The sequence below is a fragment of the Ricinus communis genome, chromosome 4 (genome assembly GCF_019578655.1).
Source record: "Ricinus communis isolate WT05 ecotype wild-type chromosome 4, ASM1957865v1, whole genome shotgun sequence".
In the NCBI taxonomy this organism is placed as follows: Eukaryota; Viridiplantae; Streptophyta; class Magnoliopsida; order Malpighiales; family Euphorbiaceae; genus Ricinus; species Ricinus communis.
The window spans coordinates 28,370,017-28,390,389 of NC_063259.1; the positions used below are offsets into that span (position 1 = coordinate 28,370,017).

At 32.8% G+C, this 20,373-nt stretch overlaps 2 protein-coding genes across 3 annotated transcripts; one reads left to right on the top strand and one right to left on the bottom strand.

Moving 5' to 3' along the window:
* Positions 1-2,704: 2,704 nt before the first annotated feature.
* Positions 2,705-7,183, top strand: LOC8275502 (transcription factor ICE1). 2 transcript variants are annotated; one of them, XR_001535780.3, is made up of 5 exons: positions 2,705-4,281; positions 5,538-5,762; positions 6,265-6,435; positions 6,770-6,908; positions 7,033-7,183. XR_001535780.3 is itself a non-coding variant. In XM_002511055.4 (4 exons), the coding sequence occupies exons 1-4, from the start codon at positions 3,112-3,114 to the stop codon at positions 6,851-6,853; spliced, it is 1,650 nt and encodes a 549-aa protein (XP_002511101.2). In that variant the 5' UTR covers positions 2,708-3,111; the 3' UTR covers positions 6,854-7,183. The 2 variants fall into 2 exon arrangements, 1 of the variants encoding a protein (XP_002511101.2); XM_002511055.4 differs by having other exon boundaries at positions 2,708-4,281; positions 6,770-7,183.
* Positions 7,184-8,537: 1,354 nt separating this feature from the next.
* On the bottom strand, positions 8,538-13,587 carry LOC8275501 (auxin response factor 2B). Its single transcript, XM_048373260.1, has 15 exons — positions 13,117-13,587; positions 12,898-13,010; positions 12,630-12,725; positions 12,476-12,532; positions 12,225-12,380; positions 12,014-12,098; positions 11,775-11,865; positions 11,509-11,673; positions 11,172-11,291; positions 10,958-11,033; positions 10,713-10,884; positions 9,701-10,620; positions 9,417-9,607; positions 9,115-9,292; positions 8,538-8,927 (listed from the first exon to the last, which is right to left on the bottom strand). The coding sequence occupies exons 1-14, from the start codon at positions 13,253-13,255 to the stop codon at positions 9,115-9,117; spliced, it is 2,559 nt and encodes an 852-aa protein (XP_048229217.1). The 5' UTR covers positions 13,256-13,587; the 3' UTR covers positions 8,538-8,927.
* Between the last annotated feature and the right edge of the window lie 6,786 nt (positions 13,588-20,373).

The following is a 20,373-nucleotide window of genomic DNA, read 5'->3' on the forward strand; positions in this document are numbered from 1 at the left end:
TTATAATTATATAATTATTTATATCTGAAGATTATCGTTATTACAAATATCTTTCCAATCTTTCTTCTTTTTTTAAATGCAATAAAACTTAACTACTAATAGATAAGTGCATATATGACTATTAAATGGCAAAATTAACAATTAAAATAAATCCCTTATTTTAGATTACTGTATAATATAATTTTTTATATTCTTAAAGTCTTTATTTTTTAATTTAATAGTTTATTTGAAATAGTGACTCATTATTAATATATTAATTATACTTATATAAATTAATATGAAAAATATAAGACTTGACACAATAATAATAATATAAGACTGAGTTTATGACACATCACTAGAATTGACCCATGCCAATAAAATAGATTAAACATATGCTAAAATTTTATATTTACTATAGTAAAAATATATTTAAGGTCTACTTTTATACTTATATTAGTTGTCGGGTAATTACATTTCAATTATAAATAATCAAAGGTAATGTTTTATAACTATTTCCTATTAGAATTCTGTGACATTTTTAATATTAATAATTTATATATTGATTAAATTTATATAAATTAATATGAATAAAATAGAGACTGAGCAATTATTTTAAATAAAATAAATATAATAACTACACATCACTACTATTGATATGCGTTCAAAATATTAAAAATTAATATTTAAGATTTATGTGAATATTAATCCAATATCATTTATGCATATTGTGTATAAAATATTATTATTGTTGTTTTGAATATATTAATAGGGTAAAATAGAATCTTAATCTTTTATTTAATTTCTAAATAAAAAATTAGAGTGTTCGTAGCTCTGAATTTAAACATTACTTATCAAATAAGAATTGATGGGTGAAAATGTCATGGAGGTGATGACGCATTGACAATGGCAATTACAGCGACAGCGACAGCGACAGCGACAGCGGTAGTATTTCCTGGTTGAAATAATGGGGCAGTGGTGCGAGTTTGCTGTCAAAACAGCTAATCTGGCCCAATACGAAAAGTTCAGGGCCAAATTGGACCTTATACTTTCCTACACATTTCATTTTGATGGTGCATGTCACGTGCTTTCAATTTTTTTCTAAAAGGAAAAATCAATAATTTGAGACAAAAAAGATAGATTATGCACCAAAATTATCAAAATGGGCAATTTCATCCAATGCAATAAATATAGGAGTTAAATTAATCTTTATTTCTTTTAATCGTTAACTCTCAAATGTTTCCCTGTTTGTATGAAGTATATGCAATGGGGAGAATTTAAGGAGCTAGGAATAGTTAAATCTCAGTTTGCATCCTTTCTAAGATCTTAATTGATGTTTTTTTAATTTCATTTAGAATCATGCGGATTAGATTGCGATTATGGGATTCAATTTTATTTTTTAATGTAACCAATTAACCAAATAAAACATGACTCCACATAAGAAAAAATTGTTTGATATGATATATTAATGATGAAACGGAATTCGATTATATAAAAGAATCAATGAATGAAAAAGAAAAACAATAATAAAAGGAAAAGACAAGTGTAGGGATGGGGAAGTAACCGTTAAATAACAAATTCTTATAAAAAATTGAAATAAAATAAAGAGAGGATTTGGGCCGGACAAAGTTAAGGTAGTGATTGGGTATTAGGTGCGGTGAAGTAAAAGGATTCACGAGATACTTGGGACCTCTAATGTGTACCTTTGATTTATCCTTGTCTGCCTTTTTTTTTTTTATATATATATATATTTTTTTAAAATTTTTCGCTAAAATATTTGAAACCCTAGCTCAGTTTCAAAGTGTAAATGCTCAACTTATTTTAATTCATAAATTTTAATTAATAATTTATAAGCTCATATATTTTTTATTTTATAATTTTTTTTTATTTAGTATGTGCATCAAATTAACCGATTTCAATGACCTTTTATAACATAAATAAAAAATTAAAATAATTCGTTATTCATTCAAATACGAACTTTTATAAAAATTGTGTTTGTGTAAATTTGAAAGAAAAAATTTATTTTAAGAATTTTAAATGAATAAATTTTTTTTATAAAGTTTATGAATTCTATTATTTTTCTAATCGAATAAATTTGACAAGGTGTTATGCATAAGCCTGTAAATATAATTTATCCAAATTCAATTTTAAAAATAAAAAAGACTACTCGACCATAAATTAGTGATTAAATAAGATTGCTAAAAAAATGCGGTTACATCTAGTAAAAGAAATAAAATTGGAATATGAATCTCTCATTTAGATTATAGAAAAGAAAACAAAATAAATAAATTAAAGTAAATATGTTTCATTGAATCAACCCATAAAATACAGTGCACAAGATAGATAGAAAATAAAGTAATATATAATTTGGAGATTGAGAAAAAAGAGTGAAGCATTATTTTGTGTAGCAGAAATATGAAAAATGAAGCTAATTTGAGAGAGAGAGGAATGCATCTATAAACAAAAAAGTTGATTTGCTTATTTGTGGCCACATAAAACAAAGAAGATATATGTTATGGACCACAACTTGATTTTACATCTTTAGCAGACAATCCCTACCCTACCTCTCTCGCTCTTCTTCTTAAACTCTAAACAGAAATTGGCTGCTCCTGAAAACTCTCTCTCTTTCTTTTTCTTTTTCTTTTTTTATGCTAATTCAGTTCTTACATATGTGAGTTTTGAGCAGTGCTTCAGACAAATTGAATGATGATTTTATTATTATTATTATTATCATTAGTTTAAAGTAGTGATGAATGAAGGTGTATGTACGAATGAAACTGAAATTTGCATGAAATTAAGGTTAAGTGGACCTAATGTTTATCCAAACAAAAAACCAACGTAAAGCCAACCGAGCAGTAGTGATTAGTGTAACGTTCAAAGAGAAGCGTGTCGCATCCTTCTCAAGAAATGGTCATTTTTTTTGCTTCTCTGCCTCTTACAAGTTACAATAAAAAGCCATTTCCCTTTCACTTCTGCAACGTCCTCTTTCTCTCTCCAATTTTGTCTTTATAATAACTCCTTTTTCTTTTTCTTACAATTTCCTTTCTTTTTTTTTTTCTTTTTTTTTTGGGGGGGGTGGGGGGACTTTCCTTCACTTTCCAGAGAAAACATAACAGATATCCAGAAAGAAAAATGCTGTCTGGACTAAATGGCACCGTTTGGATTGAAGATAATAGAGAACAGCGAGACTCGACCACGAACAACAACAGCAGCAACATTAACAATAGCTGCTGTGGTGTTATAGAGAGCAACAAAGAAGATATGGCTTCTCTTTCCACATTCAAGTCTATGCTCGAAGTAGAAGATGACTGGTATGTTGCAAATACTACTAGTATCCATAGTCATCAAGATAGTATCAGAGACATTACATTCTCACCGAATCTTGGTGACCCAGATAATCTTTTGCTTCACTCTGTTGACTCCTCTTCTTCTTGTTCACCTAACTCTTCTGTTTTCAACAATCTCGACCCATCTCACGTTCACTACTTTATGCACCCAAAACCCACTCTATCTTCACTTCTTAATGTAGTTCCTAGTAACATCCCTTTAGACCATGGCTTTGATTTGGGTGAAATTGGGTTTCTTGAGAACCACACAGCAGCAAATGCAACAACAACAAATGTGTCATCTATGATGAATAGAGGAGGTGGGATTTTAGGCAACTTCACTGATTTGAACTCAAATAATCAGATTAGCACTTCTAATTTCTGTTCTGATCCACCCTTTTCTACCACCAGCATGCTTCAATTGCCAGAAAATGCTTCGGGGTTTACAGGGTTTAGGGGTTTTAATGAGAGTTCAGGGAATTCACTGTTTTTAAATAGGTCTAAGATGTTGAGGCCTCTTGAAACTTTCCCTTCAATGGGTGCACAGCCTACTTTGTTTCAAAAGAGAGCCGCTTTGAGAAAGAACTTAGGTGATAATGGTGGAAATTTGGGGTCTTTGACTGGAATTGAGATAGATAAAGGAAAGAGAGAATTGACTCTGATGGGTGAAGAGAATGAGAAGAAAAGAAAATTGGGCAATGTAATAGATGATACTTTTGAGGATGTAAGCATTGATGGTTCAGGTTTGAATTATGATTCTGATGAGTTCACTGAGAATACTAAGATAGAGGAGATTGGTAAAAATGGTGGGAATAGCTCAAATGCGAATAGCGATATCACTGGTTGTGGTGGTGGTGATCAGAAAGGGAAGAAGAAGGGGCTTCCTGCTAAGAATCTGATGGCAGAAAGGAGGCGCCGGAAGAAGCTTAATGATAGGTTATACATGTTAAGGTCTGTTGTACCAAAAATAAGCAAGGTATGAATTTCTTTTCCACCATTTTCTTATGAATTCAAGTATGTCCATTTCTACTACTATGTTTTAGATATTAGATTCTTACAATCATTCAGCATATTTGAGATGATGAGAGAGGGTCTTTCTGTAGTTCTTTTTTGTCGTTTGGAATTTGTTGCTTCTTTTATTTGGCATCTTCCGATATTAATAAAATATTGCATTAATGCCTTTCACATGGACACTAGTACACTGATTTACTTGCGCACCATAATTATTTTGGCTGGCGGGCACAAAATTAAAGATTATAGTATGTCTCCTACAGTAAAGTCATGGGATTACATTTTCAATGAAGTGAGGTAATCTTATTATTGAATTCTATTTACATTTGTTTGCTTCTCTACCTTTCTACCAACAATTCTTCATTTATCTGTTTGAGATTGAAGTTCAATGTTCATAATCATTTAGGAGATAAGCTGTTGAACTTGATCAAATGACAACTTTTAATCTTTAGAGCTTCGAATCAGCACATGATATGTATTGTTTCTATTTCAACTTCAAAGGCCCTTTCTCAGTCCATGGATTTGGGAGATTACACCTGTTTCATTAAGATTTCTAATTTTCTGTGCATCAGAAACAGGATAGACAGCCTAATCTGTTAGAAGTTAGTTCATAAAGCTTCGCTATTAACAAACACAGGAGTCATATTGAATCTTATTTCCCACCCACCTCCACCTCCACCCCACTCCCAACCCCTTTTTTTTTATCAAGAAGGAAAATTGAAACAAACTGGTGACCCATTCCTTAATAAAAATTGAATCATTAAATATGTCTTGTCTAATTTTAAATTTTCTCAAAATTCTCTTTTCTCATTAAGTTTGACTAATAATGCAAGTTTTAGAAAATACCCAAGAATAAAGGCCTAGAAGTTTAATTTGACTGGAACTATCTTTCTATTTTTAAGGTAGTTGTGGAAGTTTTGGCTTGGAAGTAGAAAGCTATAATTTAGAATAAAATATATGAAGTTGCCATGAACTAAATTGTTCAAGAAACAACTTGTTGAGCGCTTGATATGAGTAATGAAAACAGTTTTTTTTTTTTTACAAATACTTATTATTTAGTTTGTTGATTACATTAAACTTTTTGGTTAAAACGTGGCCTAGAAACACATTAGATGCTATTGATCGAGCGAGGCTGCTTAAAAACACATCTGGAGCTTTAGAGCTCCCAATCTGCTGCGTTTACATGGTATGATGGGAGATATATTAATGTTGTGCTGACAGATGGATAGGGCATCAATCCTTGGAGATGCAATCGAATACTTGAAAGAGCTTCTGCAAAGGATCAATGACCTCCATAATGAATTGGAGTCAACTCCTCCTGGCTCTTCAATGACACCCACCACAAGCTTTCATCCTTTGACACCCACTCCATCAGCCCTGCCCAGCCGTATCAAGGATAAGCTTTGCCCCAGCCCATTGCCAAGTCCAAATGGTCAACCAGCAAGGGTAAGTTTTGCTTTATGCTCAAATCTTATTACAGCCTCTATTGAGCCCAAGGTTGCCAGTTGCATTCATTTGTCCTTTTCTTTTTTATTTTATTTTTTATCACCATGGTCCTTGTGCTTCTAAAATGCTAGAGTTAATCTCCTGAATGATTTACCAATGCCTACATTCTTGGAACTGCACATTTCTCCTTGTATTAGGGAAAATCTTGCAATGGAAAACTTCTGAAACTCTACTCTTTCCTTTCTCCCCTTTCTAATGTCCAAACAACTAGTATTTTTCAATTAGCAACTGCATAATATTTGGTTCTTTATCGAGCAAAGGAGGTGATCAAACTTAATTATTATTTTATACAAGTATTTTTGGTTTAAGCGTGCAGGGGATACTTGTTTGATATTGTAACTGGCAGTTATGTTTTCTTTTCTTCTGGAACATCAATTTTAATTAGACACAAAACTTAAGAGAATGTTTCGATCATGCAGTTCTGTTTTTTCTTTCATAATAGGTTGAAGTCAGATTGAGAGAAGGAAGAGCTGTAAACATCCATATGTTTTGTGGTCGCAGACCGGGCCTCCTGCTCTCCATCATGAGGGCTTTGGATAACCTCGGCCTGGATATTCAGCAAGCTGTCATCAGTTGTTTCAATGGTTTTGCCATGGATATCTTTCGAGCTGAGGTAGATAGTACTTAATAGACTATGGAAAGCTAGAATTGCACATAAAAAGTCGAGTAAATAAACCACCTCTTACTTGTTATCAATCCACTCTATCATGTGTAAAAGGAGGTAAAAGTCTAAGTGTTTCGTTTTAACCCAAAGATCAAGTGTCTCATAATGGGGATCAAGTAGTATTTGTCAATACAAATCATCTATAATAATGGCTCAGACTGAGATAAGGATTTTATTATGGGATATCTTAGTTCATCCAGAAAAGTAATAATTGTTTGGTCCTCAAGTGGGGGTTCATCCATAGATTACTGATATATGTGTTTCTTTCTTTCTACTCCTTCAGCAATGCAAAGAAGGACAGGATGTGCATCCCGAGCAAATAAAAGCAGTACTTTTGGATTCAGCCGGCTACCATGGCATGATGTAACAGTCATCACCTATTTCAGTTGTCTATGGACAGAAATTTTCAGGCATGCCAAGAGGTGTTCTATTATACCAACTAATTATAGTAGTTTTAGTAATTCGCCAACAATAGTTCTTTGGAAAAGAATTAGAAATCTGTAATTTTCTGTGTGTTTTAACGTTTCAAATGAAAAGCCTTTGCAGAAGTCAGGTGGCGCCAGAATATCTGTATAACTTGAAATACTAGTATACTACAACTGCAACACACAGGGTGGGGGAGAGATCTAGCATAGTTGAAAGAAATTAACTCAGGATTATAACGCAGTATCAGGCATCCATTTGGCATTGTGATGAATTCATGTGTGTTTGCTTGGATGAAAGTGTTTTTGAGGGAAGGCATCAACATCTTTAAATTACAGGTTTAAAATCCATTAAAATTGTTTTTCGCCAAACGGCTTTCTAAATATATGTTCAGCTTCAAAAGCAATTTTATTTTATATTATGCAAACTTACATATCTATAGACGCCGGACTTTGACGCATTTACTAATCTGATGCAATCTCATTTACCATCATAAAAAAAAAGGCTCTAACAAACTATAGATTTATAACATCTATCTGGGTATTTACAGATCATATATTTCCTTAAAAAAATTAAATAAGATTCCAAAATACTTGTACTAACTACCATTCTGATTTTTAAAAAGAATAATAGAAGCGAGTTTTATAAAATTTTATTGAGTTTATTTATAAATTAAAATTCTACATAAGTAAACTAAACTCCAAAAAAAATATAAATTTTTTTAAATAAATATCATATATTGTACCATTTCATCCTACTTTCACTATCCCTATTAACTTTTTTACTATAATTTACATCCAATATTGGCACGAGTTGTTGCGGTCTCCATTTACAAGCTTTTATATCATTCGTTTTAACGCTTCCTCTCTAGCCTTGTAACGAAATTATAGAGTTGAAAGAGAACAGAAGACCGTTTGATGTTTGAACAAGGGACCATACCTATGGCCCATCGTACTTGGTATTTTAGTTTCTCTTCTAAACCTGGCCACCATCTATATATCTTTTCCAACTTGATCTTACGCATCATTCACATTCCTACTCGGTTACAACCAACTTTGTCTCATGCATCACTGTGCGGCCTTTTGACATGTAAACTTGCAATTGGGTGAGCCTTGACAAGAGATTCGCCGAAAGAAACTATACAATATACAAAGCTATTACACCAATAGTCCCCAGGCACTGGGAAGACTCAAAATCCCAAAGGCAACATACACACTTATATGGCCAATGAGCCAAATTCTTGTTCTAGGGGTTCCCTTCGTTGAACTGCTGCTAGACTACAAAGAAAAACTCTCAAAATGGACTGCAAAATACTTCAGTCTCTTCTCCAGTTCCATAATCTCTCTTCTTTATGAGTGGGCACAAGCTTGTTCCCCCCATCAATGTGACTCCCCACCAGAGGGAACCGCGCACATGCAAAAGGACCAAAACCCCTAATTACTAGGTTTCATAATGAAACAGGAACAGGTCAGGTCTTTTTAGCAACCACCGGGCTCTTTCCACATGTACAAAATTTTCAATTAATCAAATATAGTACAGCTATATGTTATAACCATAATAAAAATTTTAAGACAATACTTGCACCCAATAAATAAGTAGCCCCCAAAAGTTAAAAAGGAGACCAAAGATATGGAAACCAACAAAATGAACATTAGAAGATTGATGAACTGCCCAAAAAAACCATTACAGGATGTATGGACTTACTTACATTAAAAGGCGGGGAGGTGAGGGTAATACAACTATGTACAAGGTGGGATGGAAATCTTTTTCCAGAAAAAAAAAAAAAAATTAATAATAATAAGCAGGGCTACGACTGCCTTGCTCAGAGCAGAGGGGTATATATATTATATATATATATTTATGTATAAGTGGACACCATACAATACTAACTCCACGAACAGTCCAAAATTGGCTAAATATCATACTTGGCATCTTAAATAGAGGTCGCTCACACCCATCTCAATTTTTATCCAACTGAAATGGCCTAGCACCCTTGCCTTGCTTCATGTAAGAAAAACCTAACACAAGAATGGAAGCTCATTAGCTTAGCAAATTCTTCATCAAAACTAATATATTCAAGAAAAAGTAAATGCCCTGCAGGACCATTCTACATATACATTCTTTCAGAAGAGGTTCTACTTCAGCAGCATAATGGATAACAAACTTATAAATCCAGAAATTACTCAGAACCCAGAGGAGCCAAACCTAACAGTTCTCGGTGCTTTGTGCAGGGGGAAGTGGAACGCATTTTACTTCTTTAGCATCCACACCATCCACATCCAACAGATGCTCATCACCCTTAGAATTTAAGGTTCCTGGATTCATCTTTTGTACCTCCTCCCTTGTGTAGATGAATATCTTTCGAACCATGCCAACAAATTCCCTTTACACATAAAATGTCACCAATAAGCAACACTTCAATTCGAAAGAGTATAATTGAACCACATTTAACTTAAAAGAAGATAAAAGATTAGTGCACATTCAAGGAAATGCAACAGAATCCTTACTGCCAGGGGTCATCTCCAACAAGCATCATATCACCCTCATCGTCAGTATATACAATCAACCAGTTTTTTTTGGGAGAAATTAATTCACCACCAAATTCAAACAGCCGATCCAATTCAGCAATCAACTCATCATAGTTATTGAACTTGGCAAGATCAACAGACCTACCAAGTGCAATTCCCTGCTTATGAACCTGGAGTTAAAGAAAAACAACTTTAGCATGTTTCTCCTCAACTGCAATTTCATGCAATACAAGGATACATAAGCAAACAGATGAGTAAAATACCTTAGTACAACTCCTAGTTGAACCAGTTTGAGTTTTGCCTTGAATATCCCTCGTATGTAAATGACCAGATTGGAATTGTTTCTCATGCTCATTATCATCAGCCATTTTAGAAACCCTGGGTTGTTCTGACCTTTGATCAGATTCCAGTGCACGAGGTTGGTGGCTCTGAGGATGGGCTGTTGTGGGTTCATTCACCATGTTTCTATGTGATGTTGCTGGCTCTGGTGCAACAGGATTACTAAACAGGGGAATACCAAAGAGTTTACAGTTTCCATCTGTGGATTTCCCAATATCATGTTCTTGTAAGGGTTTTGAAACTGGCTCTCTTGCATGTGCGAGATTATCAAAATGAGAGGGTGGAGGGGGAGGCATCAACCAATTTCCATGCGACTGGTCAACTCTATGACCATGGAGTATGGGATACTCACTGAAAGCACTGCATCTGATATTTCCTCGTGCTTGGTAAGGTATATCACGACCTTGTACAGAAACCTTTGTATTAGACTCCGATAACTTGAGCGACAGACCTGATGACATTAAGGACCATGGGTTGGCAAGCAAGTTAAACTTGCCTTCCTGATCTAATACAAGTTTTCTACTAGCAGCTGTTGCAGCTTGATCAACAAAGGATGAAGTGAACCCATGGGAAGAATCAGCATTTGATCCAAATCCTGATAGCAAATCTGTATAGGTAGGCTCTGGCCTCCCTGAGAGATTCCAACTCTCTGATCCATGTCTTCTTGAAGCAGATACGTCAATCTTCTCGTCATCTACTGAGGGTGGCCACATGACAGACTTTTCAGCAGTTTCTGATTCATTGCTCTCCGCAAAATTTCCTCGCAAGGTCGAGAATTCTTGACCTTGCAAGACCCTAGAATATCCACTAGGTGGTGGAGGGTCTATGGTTACTTTTGATGAACCTAACACATTGAGAGCATTAAGGTGATTCAGACCTCATTTAGTCAGACAGAAGCACACACACACATATATAAGGTAGTTTGTATGTTCATACCGTCTCTAGTAAGAACTGAAGAGTCCGGGGATGAAGGCACCATGTTGGATCGGGGCCTTTTAGGCCTGGGGACTGGAAGGGGATTCAATGCAGGAGGAGCCAGAGCAGGCTCCACACTCCACGGTGAAACTCGATCCGGACGAGGTATAGTAGAAGTTTCATCCCATCTCACCTAAAATACAACACTTTTACTATTTGCAACCTTAAGAAAAATATTGCACACATTCTAGTGGCCAGAATACTACCTTGAGAGATCTCCATTTGGATTCTCGCCACCTTTTGGAATCAGCATCTTCAATTCCAACAATTGTTCCAGTGAATCTACAGAGAAAAAACGGAATGAGAAAGAATAAGAAAAGCTGCAAAATCTACATATGAAAAGCAACCAATAAGCACACGTAAATAGAAGAACGAAACAGTAAATTTCACCATTAAACCATAGAAAAGCAGAAGCCACACCTTTGCTCAGGAGCTTCTTCCCCTTCAAATCTCATTTTAAATCTCATCCCAATAGAATAATTGTTCTTGACAGACTCCATGTATCGATCAAATGGAACAATGAACTCAGCAGGGCTTGTCCTGTAACGACACATTTGTAAGAGTACTCAAATGCATTATAAACACATGCAGGGAATTATCTATGCAATTTGAATATAATATATTCGAGTAATAGATTGACCCTCAATATCTATTACAATAAGTTTGCAATATCCACCATCATAATCAATAGTTTTTGTCCAGTTTGCAAATACCTTACTTACTATATATAGTACAATCAAGAGTATAAACCACATACCTTGGCTTATAATAAACAGTGAACAAGGTTCCTGTAGAGATGGCATGCCATGCTGTAGCAAGAACACCTAGATGCATGCTGTGGCTGGATATGACAGATGATGGAACATTACCCTGTTGTCTCATGGCTCGTCTAACACCAACTCGGAGTTCTCCATTCTCACCTCTACAATTCAAATGACAAAATGGCATGTTACTCCCATTCAGAAACATAACAAGTTAAAATGAAAAGAAAAAAACAAATTAATTGTATTAAAGGAAGTAAACCTTAAAAATATAAACGCATCACCAGCAACAAGCCTTTTGGAGCTAACAAACACGCTCCATCCACTTTGAAGCAAGTGCCTTCGCGGTTGACCTGGTATGAGCATAATTATGTCAATGAGGCAACGTACAAATTCTTAAGACTAAGACATCCTTTTCCTCACAAAGCGACTTAAGACAATTGAAATTCAGCAGGTTTCCCCATACAGAAGTAGTGATACTGATAAGAATATGATAATTACCCCTGAAGATATGGCGGAATCGCCACTCATTTCCATGCAAATCCTTGGCAACCAATTCCTGGGTTGGAGGTTGCCTTGACATATCCTATACCATACATCAAAGAAAACATCAAGTTATAACTTCCTTTTAAATATAATTATTTCATCTTAAAACATTAGAAATTAAAAAGAGCATAGGAGCCTCTGGATTACCAGTAGAGTTGATACTAACCAGAGGCGGCAGACACTCATCAGCATGTCGCCTGAGCACAGAAAACCCGCCATGGGTACTAGTATCTGATGCAGTCAGGGTTTTACAAAATGAATGCACATGAAATCTTGGTGGTGGAGGTTGAGGAGGGTCTTTCTTCACTGCATTCTCGTCTTGCTGAGACATTACAAAAGCCATCATAATATAAAAATTCCATTTCTAAAACCCACATCCGTTCTCAAATAAATCAAATATAAGAAGAGATCACTTACGATGGGCTCGGGAAGTAAAGTGACTTGTGCAAACACCTCATCAGTATCTGGTTCGGCCTACACAATCCATAGAACGCGGTTTCAGCATCAGTTTTAAGTTCAGATACGCAGAAATTCCTCTTTAAAATAAAATAAATTTCCAGATCAGCTTTACCTTCAGTTGGACGTTGATCACGCGACACAAGATCTTTGATGGAAGATTATAAACTGGCATCTGCTGGTCTGCTAACTGATTTGTTGATGCCTCTACCTAATTCATTATTAACAACAACCAGATTAAGCCAAGAATATCTTCTTAAAACATGCGTTCAACTTCAGGTTTGCATTAGCAACCAGAGATTTTTAAGAAAAGAATGTGAAACATTAACAATATTTCAGCTGTAAAAAGGGAAAACTGTCATAAACACAGATGATAACCAAACCTGCTCTATGTGACCCTGAGGAAAGTAATAAACGAGCTCGTTCTCACGAGGAACGGTGACTAAAGGACCAGCACAGGCATTCCAAAGCTCGGTATAAAGAGCCTTTTCAGCGTCTAAACCACACGCGCCAGCAGAGAAAGCAGAAAACAAGAAACAAAATCAGAAACAAACTCAGATCACCTAAAAATCGCTATAGACAAAAATCCACAGAAATTGTACCTTTAGCAGAGACCGGACGAGTAGAATGACCTTTCTGGCCTTCCATGGCGACGTTAGGCTCACTGTAGCTGGAAGAGAAGCTCTCCTCTCCTCCCCTTACGCTGCTGTTACCTTTTATTGAAATCTCTGAAGAATCCATAAATCACCTGAAACTGCTTCTTTAGCTCAGATCTCTCATTTACTGTCTCAAAAATCAAAATTCTAACATCACTTCCTCGATTAATCAACCATTTCTACCTCTAACTTAGACCTTACTCACAACAAGCTAATAATAATAATCTTCACGAAATTCACCAAACAAATTCAACTAGAACTTCAAGCTTTAAGCAGCAGTCGATATACACACACAGGCCTTCTCTATTAGCTTTCTCTCTTTCGTTTATCTCTCCTCTTTCTTTTCTCTCTATCTCCTTGTCTCTCTCTTCTCTATCATTCTTGTCTGGGCAATGAGTTGAGAGACTTTAACCGTAGTGTAGTCAAATCCTTGGCCAATTATTTCAACCGCGGTCAATTTTTAACCCAAGAGAACCGACATTTACCGGTTGCTCTTACCTCCTTTAGCCGGTTATAACCCCGTTCTGGACCAGTTAAAAGCGACACCATTTGGTTAATTTAATAAAGCCGGCTTTCGTCATCAACGACCGTTTGTTTCTCCGTCTGAGTCTGTCAATGCCTGTCTCTACTGAGATAACGGCTCTTTTTGTTTCTGCCGTTAGCAGGAAAGCTGTTCGGTTTTTATGGGGGAAATTGGGTTTTTGTCGCGCTATCAGACGATGTGAAGTGGGTTAGGGAGGCAAATAAGCGTTGGGGGTGCGCAGATAACACATTCCCGCGCATTTTAGCAATCGATTTTTTTACTTTGCGTGTTTGTAGACTGTAGTTTCTTATTTTCTTTCTCAGTTACTGGGCCCCAACTATGCTGCTGGCTTTCGTGCGCTCGGATGGTAGGGTACCACAAATATTGTATCCTTATTTATCGTAACAACATGTTTTCTCATGAAAAATTGACAAGGGAATTTTTCTTTTGCACTTTGCCCAAAATAAATTCTACTATATTGCCCCGAACCGCCAATTTATTTTCTCACTAATTTATGTTGATGGAGCTTAAATTAGACAATCGTACAATGTTACAAACATGATTCTCGATCTTGTTTAAACTTTATAAACAAATTTACTGATTCTATACCTAATATATAATTTGAATTAACATGTTCTTTTTAAAGATTTAAGTTTATAAGTCCGGTCATCAAAAAAAATAATCTATTATAAATGTATATATTATAATAAATGAAGTTAATAATTTAATATTAAAAATAAAAATAGCTCGTTTGACACATTAAATTGTTTAACTAAATTAGAGTATTAGTAAATAATATTATGTTTGGTACATATGATAGAGGTTGGGTTTAACAATTCTACTAACTTAGCTAATGTATGAGATAAGTTTATCTAAAATTAAAACCTCATGTCTTTAGTAGGTCATATATAGTGTGATTACCAATTCACAATTAAAAATAATTTACTAATTAATTTGACTTGTATTTTATTTTTCTAAAATGAACTTAATTTTTAATTTATTTCATAATTACCTATATTTATATTGGTAGACCCTATAGTTAAGGATGTTCATGGATCGGGTTGATCGATTTAGAAACTAAATGCTAATTAAAACTATATTAGTCTGGTTGTACTTGTTCAAAAATGAATCTAATATTTAAAATTAAAAATCAATAAATTCAGATTTATCGATTTTTAATAGGGTTCAGTTTTAAAAATTTAATCCGAAAATTCAAATTAAAATTTATATAAAAATTGAAAGTCCTTAATAAGAAAAGTAATAAACATGTAATTATATAATTAAATAAGTAAAGCTTGAAATTCAATATTATTTTTTGATAAGGGAAAGTAAAACTAAATAAAATTTTAAGATTTTAAGAAAAAAATAGTAAAATAAATAAAAAATAATTATAAAAAACTTTACAATTATAAAAGAAAATAATCATATGATATTAAAAATGACATAATTTTATATAATTATATAATATATATTTTAATTTTAAATTTTACACGAGGAATCAGGTTTTACTATAATTTTTAAGTTTAAAACCGAACCAAACTCATTTTTACTCAAATTTAGCCATTTGCAAACTATTTCCAACCTAAAATAGTTTAAATTCAATAAATTAATTTCGAATTTTTCTGATTGGTCGGATTATCAGTTTGATTGAATACCTCCAAATAGTAGTTCAAATCAAAAATTGATATAGACTAGACGAATAAGTTTGAATATATTTTAAAAAAAAAATTAGAATATACAAATTTTATATATAAAATAAAGATTGTTTCCATAATTTTATTATTATAATAATCTATTTATCTAGTTATACAAGTTATAATAAAAATAAAAATAATTAATACTAAAATTAAATAATATAATAATATTAAACATAAGTAATTTTATAGTTTAAGTAAGTATTAATTATTAAGTTTTATTAGTTTAAATAAAATACATGGAATTCAGTTATATAATAATAGATCTAGAAGTTAAATCATTTTATTTACTGAAATATAAAGAAAAACATTGACCATTACTCTATTATGAAAAGAATATTAATGAAGATATCGCCATTCTTTTAGGTCCAAAAGAAAAGCATCAACGTTTCACAAACTTTATATCGTTTTCTATTCTTTAACCATTGAGAGGTAATATTTATCGCGGCAAAATGCCGAAAATAAGGCGAAAAAATGGAAAGCGAGGGAAAGAAAAGAAAAAGAGACAGTTGAAACTGGAGGGTACGTAAAAATAGGCAGGGCAAGTCACGTGTAGGAGGAAAGGAGCAGTGGAAGAGCAAGGAGGGGAGAGGAAAGTCTGTGGGGTCCATATGCATTGTCTATTAGCAGTTGTGTATGGTCTAAAAGAATCCTTGTTCCCAGAAAAACGTTTTCATATCTTATTAATAATATATCTTTCTATACAAAATTAGGTAAATAGAGTAAAATTCAAAAATATTTCTATTTATTCTTATTAAAATTATTTTCTTTTTATGAATCAAAATAAAAATATTAACTAATATTTTTATAAAATAAAATACTAATAATAAAATTAAGTTTCAGTTTAATTAATACTAAAATAAATAAAATCATCATTATTTGAATTTCAACATCTATAAATTGTTTTATTTTTTAATACCTCTTATCAAACATATTTTATTTTTACAATAAATTTGAAATGCATACCAGTAAAAATAGATAACTATATAAATATAAAATTAGAAAATTAAATCAATGTAGAATTGACTAATGAAATTGGATATAACATTCACAATTATTTAATTAACAAAGTAAAATCTCAAATTCATGGTGATTTAAAGTGTTTTATTAAGTAATTAATTTGGTGTATGACTATAAGTATTATTAAGATTAAATTTATAGCAGTGCAATTTTAGCCCAAAAAAAGCACACAAATCGAAGTCAAGTCATGTTTTAGAAGAGGAAAAATTGATGGGAGATGTTTGTTTTGTTTAGGCATCGTACTGAATGAAGTAAAATATGTGGTTGCAGGCAACCTTGTCATTTTTTTGGTAGCATTGGAATAAAGAATCACCTTTTTTTTTTTTTTTCTTTCTTTTTGGGCTTTTTATTTAATGCTTGTTTTCTATGGCTTGCTAACAACAATTGGCCGAGAACACGTCACACTATCCGCCTGATGTATTTGCATTATAAAAATAACAAAACATTCAATAATTTAATTTAGTTCAAAATTAAATCAAATATATTTTTATGCTAACTAGTTCGACTGTCATAGAAAAGAAGTATTATCTCAAATTTCATTAATTAAAGATTAATAGAATTATTTATAAATCGAATTTGATGTATTTGTATTATGAAAATAACAAAGTTAGTTTTAAATTGGTTTCTATAAAATTTAAAAAACAATTGTTTAATATTAATTAAAAAAAATATGTTTGACAAAATAGATTGTTACCATAACGCCATAATGGAGACCTGTATGCTATTAGGCCCTAGGCTATAATTTCTTAAAATTGATAATTTATCGCAATATACAAAAAGTTTACTATAAATTGAATGCAATAATATTCATTATGTGGATGCTTTGCAATCGAAGCAAGTAGTTCAGTTTAATTTGTCAAAATATGGAAAACTTTGGCTATTCAAACAAACATGCTAAACGTGATATAAATTGCCAATATATTTCTAATTTCTCACGCAAGCTTAGGTACTGAGAGAATTCCGAATATCATTTTGTAACATCCAATTTTTGTGCATGCTTTGCTTGGATTCAAAATGGGTATTTTATAAGAAGATGTTATATAATATCTAAATTTCCTGTAAACTAAATATTATATTATACATGCAACACATATAACAGATATCAGATAATTATTAGATAAAGGAAAAGAGGAAGTCGGATATCCATTTGTAAGGGTGGGAGAGAGAGAGAGAGAGAGAGAGAGAGTTGGATGGTGATCCTGGAATTAGGGACACACAAGGCATGTGACATAGCTAGAAAAATTATGAAAACTAACATGCAAATGTTGAGGCCATCAGTCCTACGAGGGGTGATATTTTTGACAATTCGAAAGAAAGTGAATTAAAACTTCCCATCCCATCGTCCTTCCCAGTTATATACAAAAGCTATTTTAAGGCAAACATTTAAAAGTGAGGTGGTACAGATTTGGCAATCTATGTACCACCATTTTCATATAAAAGTCTTTCTACTACATCAACATACTAATATATATTTACCTTTTCTTTTTTTCTCTACATTATTTCTCAACCCACTACCCGAATATCTCAATAATTCATTTCCCACTATTTTCTTCTTTTTATTATTGGAAAAAGAAACCCTTCTTCTAGTTACACTTATTTTTTACAGTAGACCTGATTATTTAACCTAATTCATAATGCACTGCTAATGAGGAAACACGTGTATTATTTTAATATGAATATACTGTCGCCATGTAAAATTAATTGGTTTTCTTTTGCTGGTGAGTTTGCCCCCTATGAATTTTTTTAAACAGTTTACTATTAATTTAAAACCATGCATGTTTTACAATGTATATATATATAATATTTGTTTTCCAAATAGAACATTTGATAAAGATGTAAACAGTGTAAAACAAATATTATTAATTATTGTATGAATTTGCCAATTAGCCACCATATACAAAAGACGGTAGAGAAAAAAAAAAAAACAAATATAGCAGTCTTTTCTGTGGGTCTCGCTATATATTGTAGCATCACAAATGACTTCTAAAACAATTGCACCTTATAATATACATTTATATATAAAATGCAAAGAAGGGGAATCCAATAGCATCATATATATATTTATATAAAAAACGTGCATCATGTATATACTGCAAATAATTAAAATAAGGGCATTCCTCAACCACTGATGGTGTTTGAATTTGATGGTAAAAAGTTCGTGCATTCTTGTCCAGGTGGTCCATTTCAGACTCATCCAGCGGTGAGAAGTTTTGTCTATTAATATGATTTATTGTGGTCGTAGTTGCCCAGCCCCTTGATCATGATGGAAAATTGACTCTTAAAATGAAGACCAGTAGATATTGTATTCACTTTAATATTTCTTCTTCTTTTTCCCCTTAATTAGTCCTTCTCGGGTAACTTCCTCTGTGGTTTTCCTTGGTACGCAAACGTGAAAGTTCATTGTTGTTTCTTTTTTCTCAGGGAGAAAGAAGGTATATTATGAAGTTCAATCAGAAAGATGAGTCTGTTAATAAGCTTTAATTAATTAGCAGATATAATGAAACTACAAGCCAGTTCATTCGTAGTTTTACATTACTATAGGTGGATTAAGAAAAAAAATCTTTTTTTATTTTCTGCACGTGGTTAGTAAATTAATTGAATGAAAATCACAACCCAACAATCAGATTAGTACTGCGAAGAAATTCCTAGAGTGTACGTAATGAAGTTACAAGCCATCCAAAATTTGCAAAAGAAAAGAAGAAAGGAAAAAGATGAAGCTAAATATGGAATTAGGTAAAGTTGCTTAAAAGTTAAAACTAGGGTTTCATTTGCCCAAATTCTGTATTAGTTACAATGATTCTTTGAACACATTAAGGCAGCCTGGATAATTACTTTGATTCTGTTTCTTACTTTTTATATTGGTTCGGCGTAAATGGATAAAATTCTCTTTCTCTTGTTGTTGTTTTTACTTTTTTTGGCAGTGCTAGCTGTAATGACATCAACTTTGAACTTGTAATCGTATTTTAACCTTTTAAATACGGTAGGTTACATTTTTAAAATGTGAATTTATAATTTGGTTTATTAAATCTCTTCAGAAATGATAGAATATATAATTCTTTTTCGCAATTTGATAGGTTGATTTTTTAAAATTATAGTTTAGAGAAAAAATTAATCTAATTATTTTTGAGATTTTCTAAGAATTATTTGGGCCGCCGGAATTTCAAACGGGATGTAATAAGGGAATAAAAATGGAGCAGTAATTATGAGAAGGACAATTGAGTTTTGGGGGAAAAGTCGAGTTGAGTTGAGGTTGGTAAATGCAAGAAGAAGAAGAAGAAGGAGAAATTAGAATCAGCGAGGCGTCGGTGGTGGAATGGAACAAGCTTTGACCGACTGATATGGTATGGTGTGCGTGAGAGATGGGCGAAGGATCGAAATATCCGCCCAAAATTAAACATAAAATAGAATATGTTTTATAAGAAGCAATTCTCCTCCTAAAGAGGACCCCACAAAATGTCCCCTGCTTAGTTTACACTAATCCAAGTAGTGGGCCCGACCTTTCTCTGCTTCCCCTCTCCTTAACATTTTGGACAATCCCTAATCTCTCCTCTCTTGACCCCTAACCCACAGACCAAATCCCTCAATGCCCTAACCTGCCCTTATTTAATTTAAACCCTCCTTTTACCCTTATTTTGTTTATATTATTACCCATGCTGCTTCCATTGCTTACCAAGTCATCACTCTTCTTTATCACACTCCAAAAATGGAGTCTTCATATTTGAAATTTAAGTTTTTTTCTTTTTTAATTTAATAAGTCACAATTTATAAATAGAGTTTTAATATTCTTTATGTAAAAGTAATAATTTTTTAGAACACTTCTCAAAGTGAACTTCCAATCTTTTTACTAGTTTCTAGATTAAATAAATGGCAATAAAATTTAATAATATGATAATAAATAAATTTAGATAAACATCTGGGACATAAGCATGGGCAAGAATATGAATTAGATCGTGATTTTCACTTAAA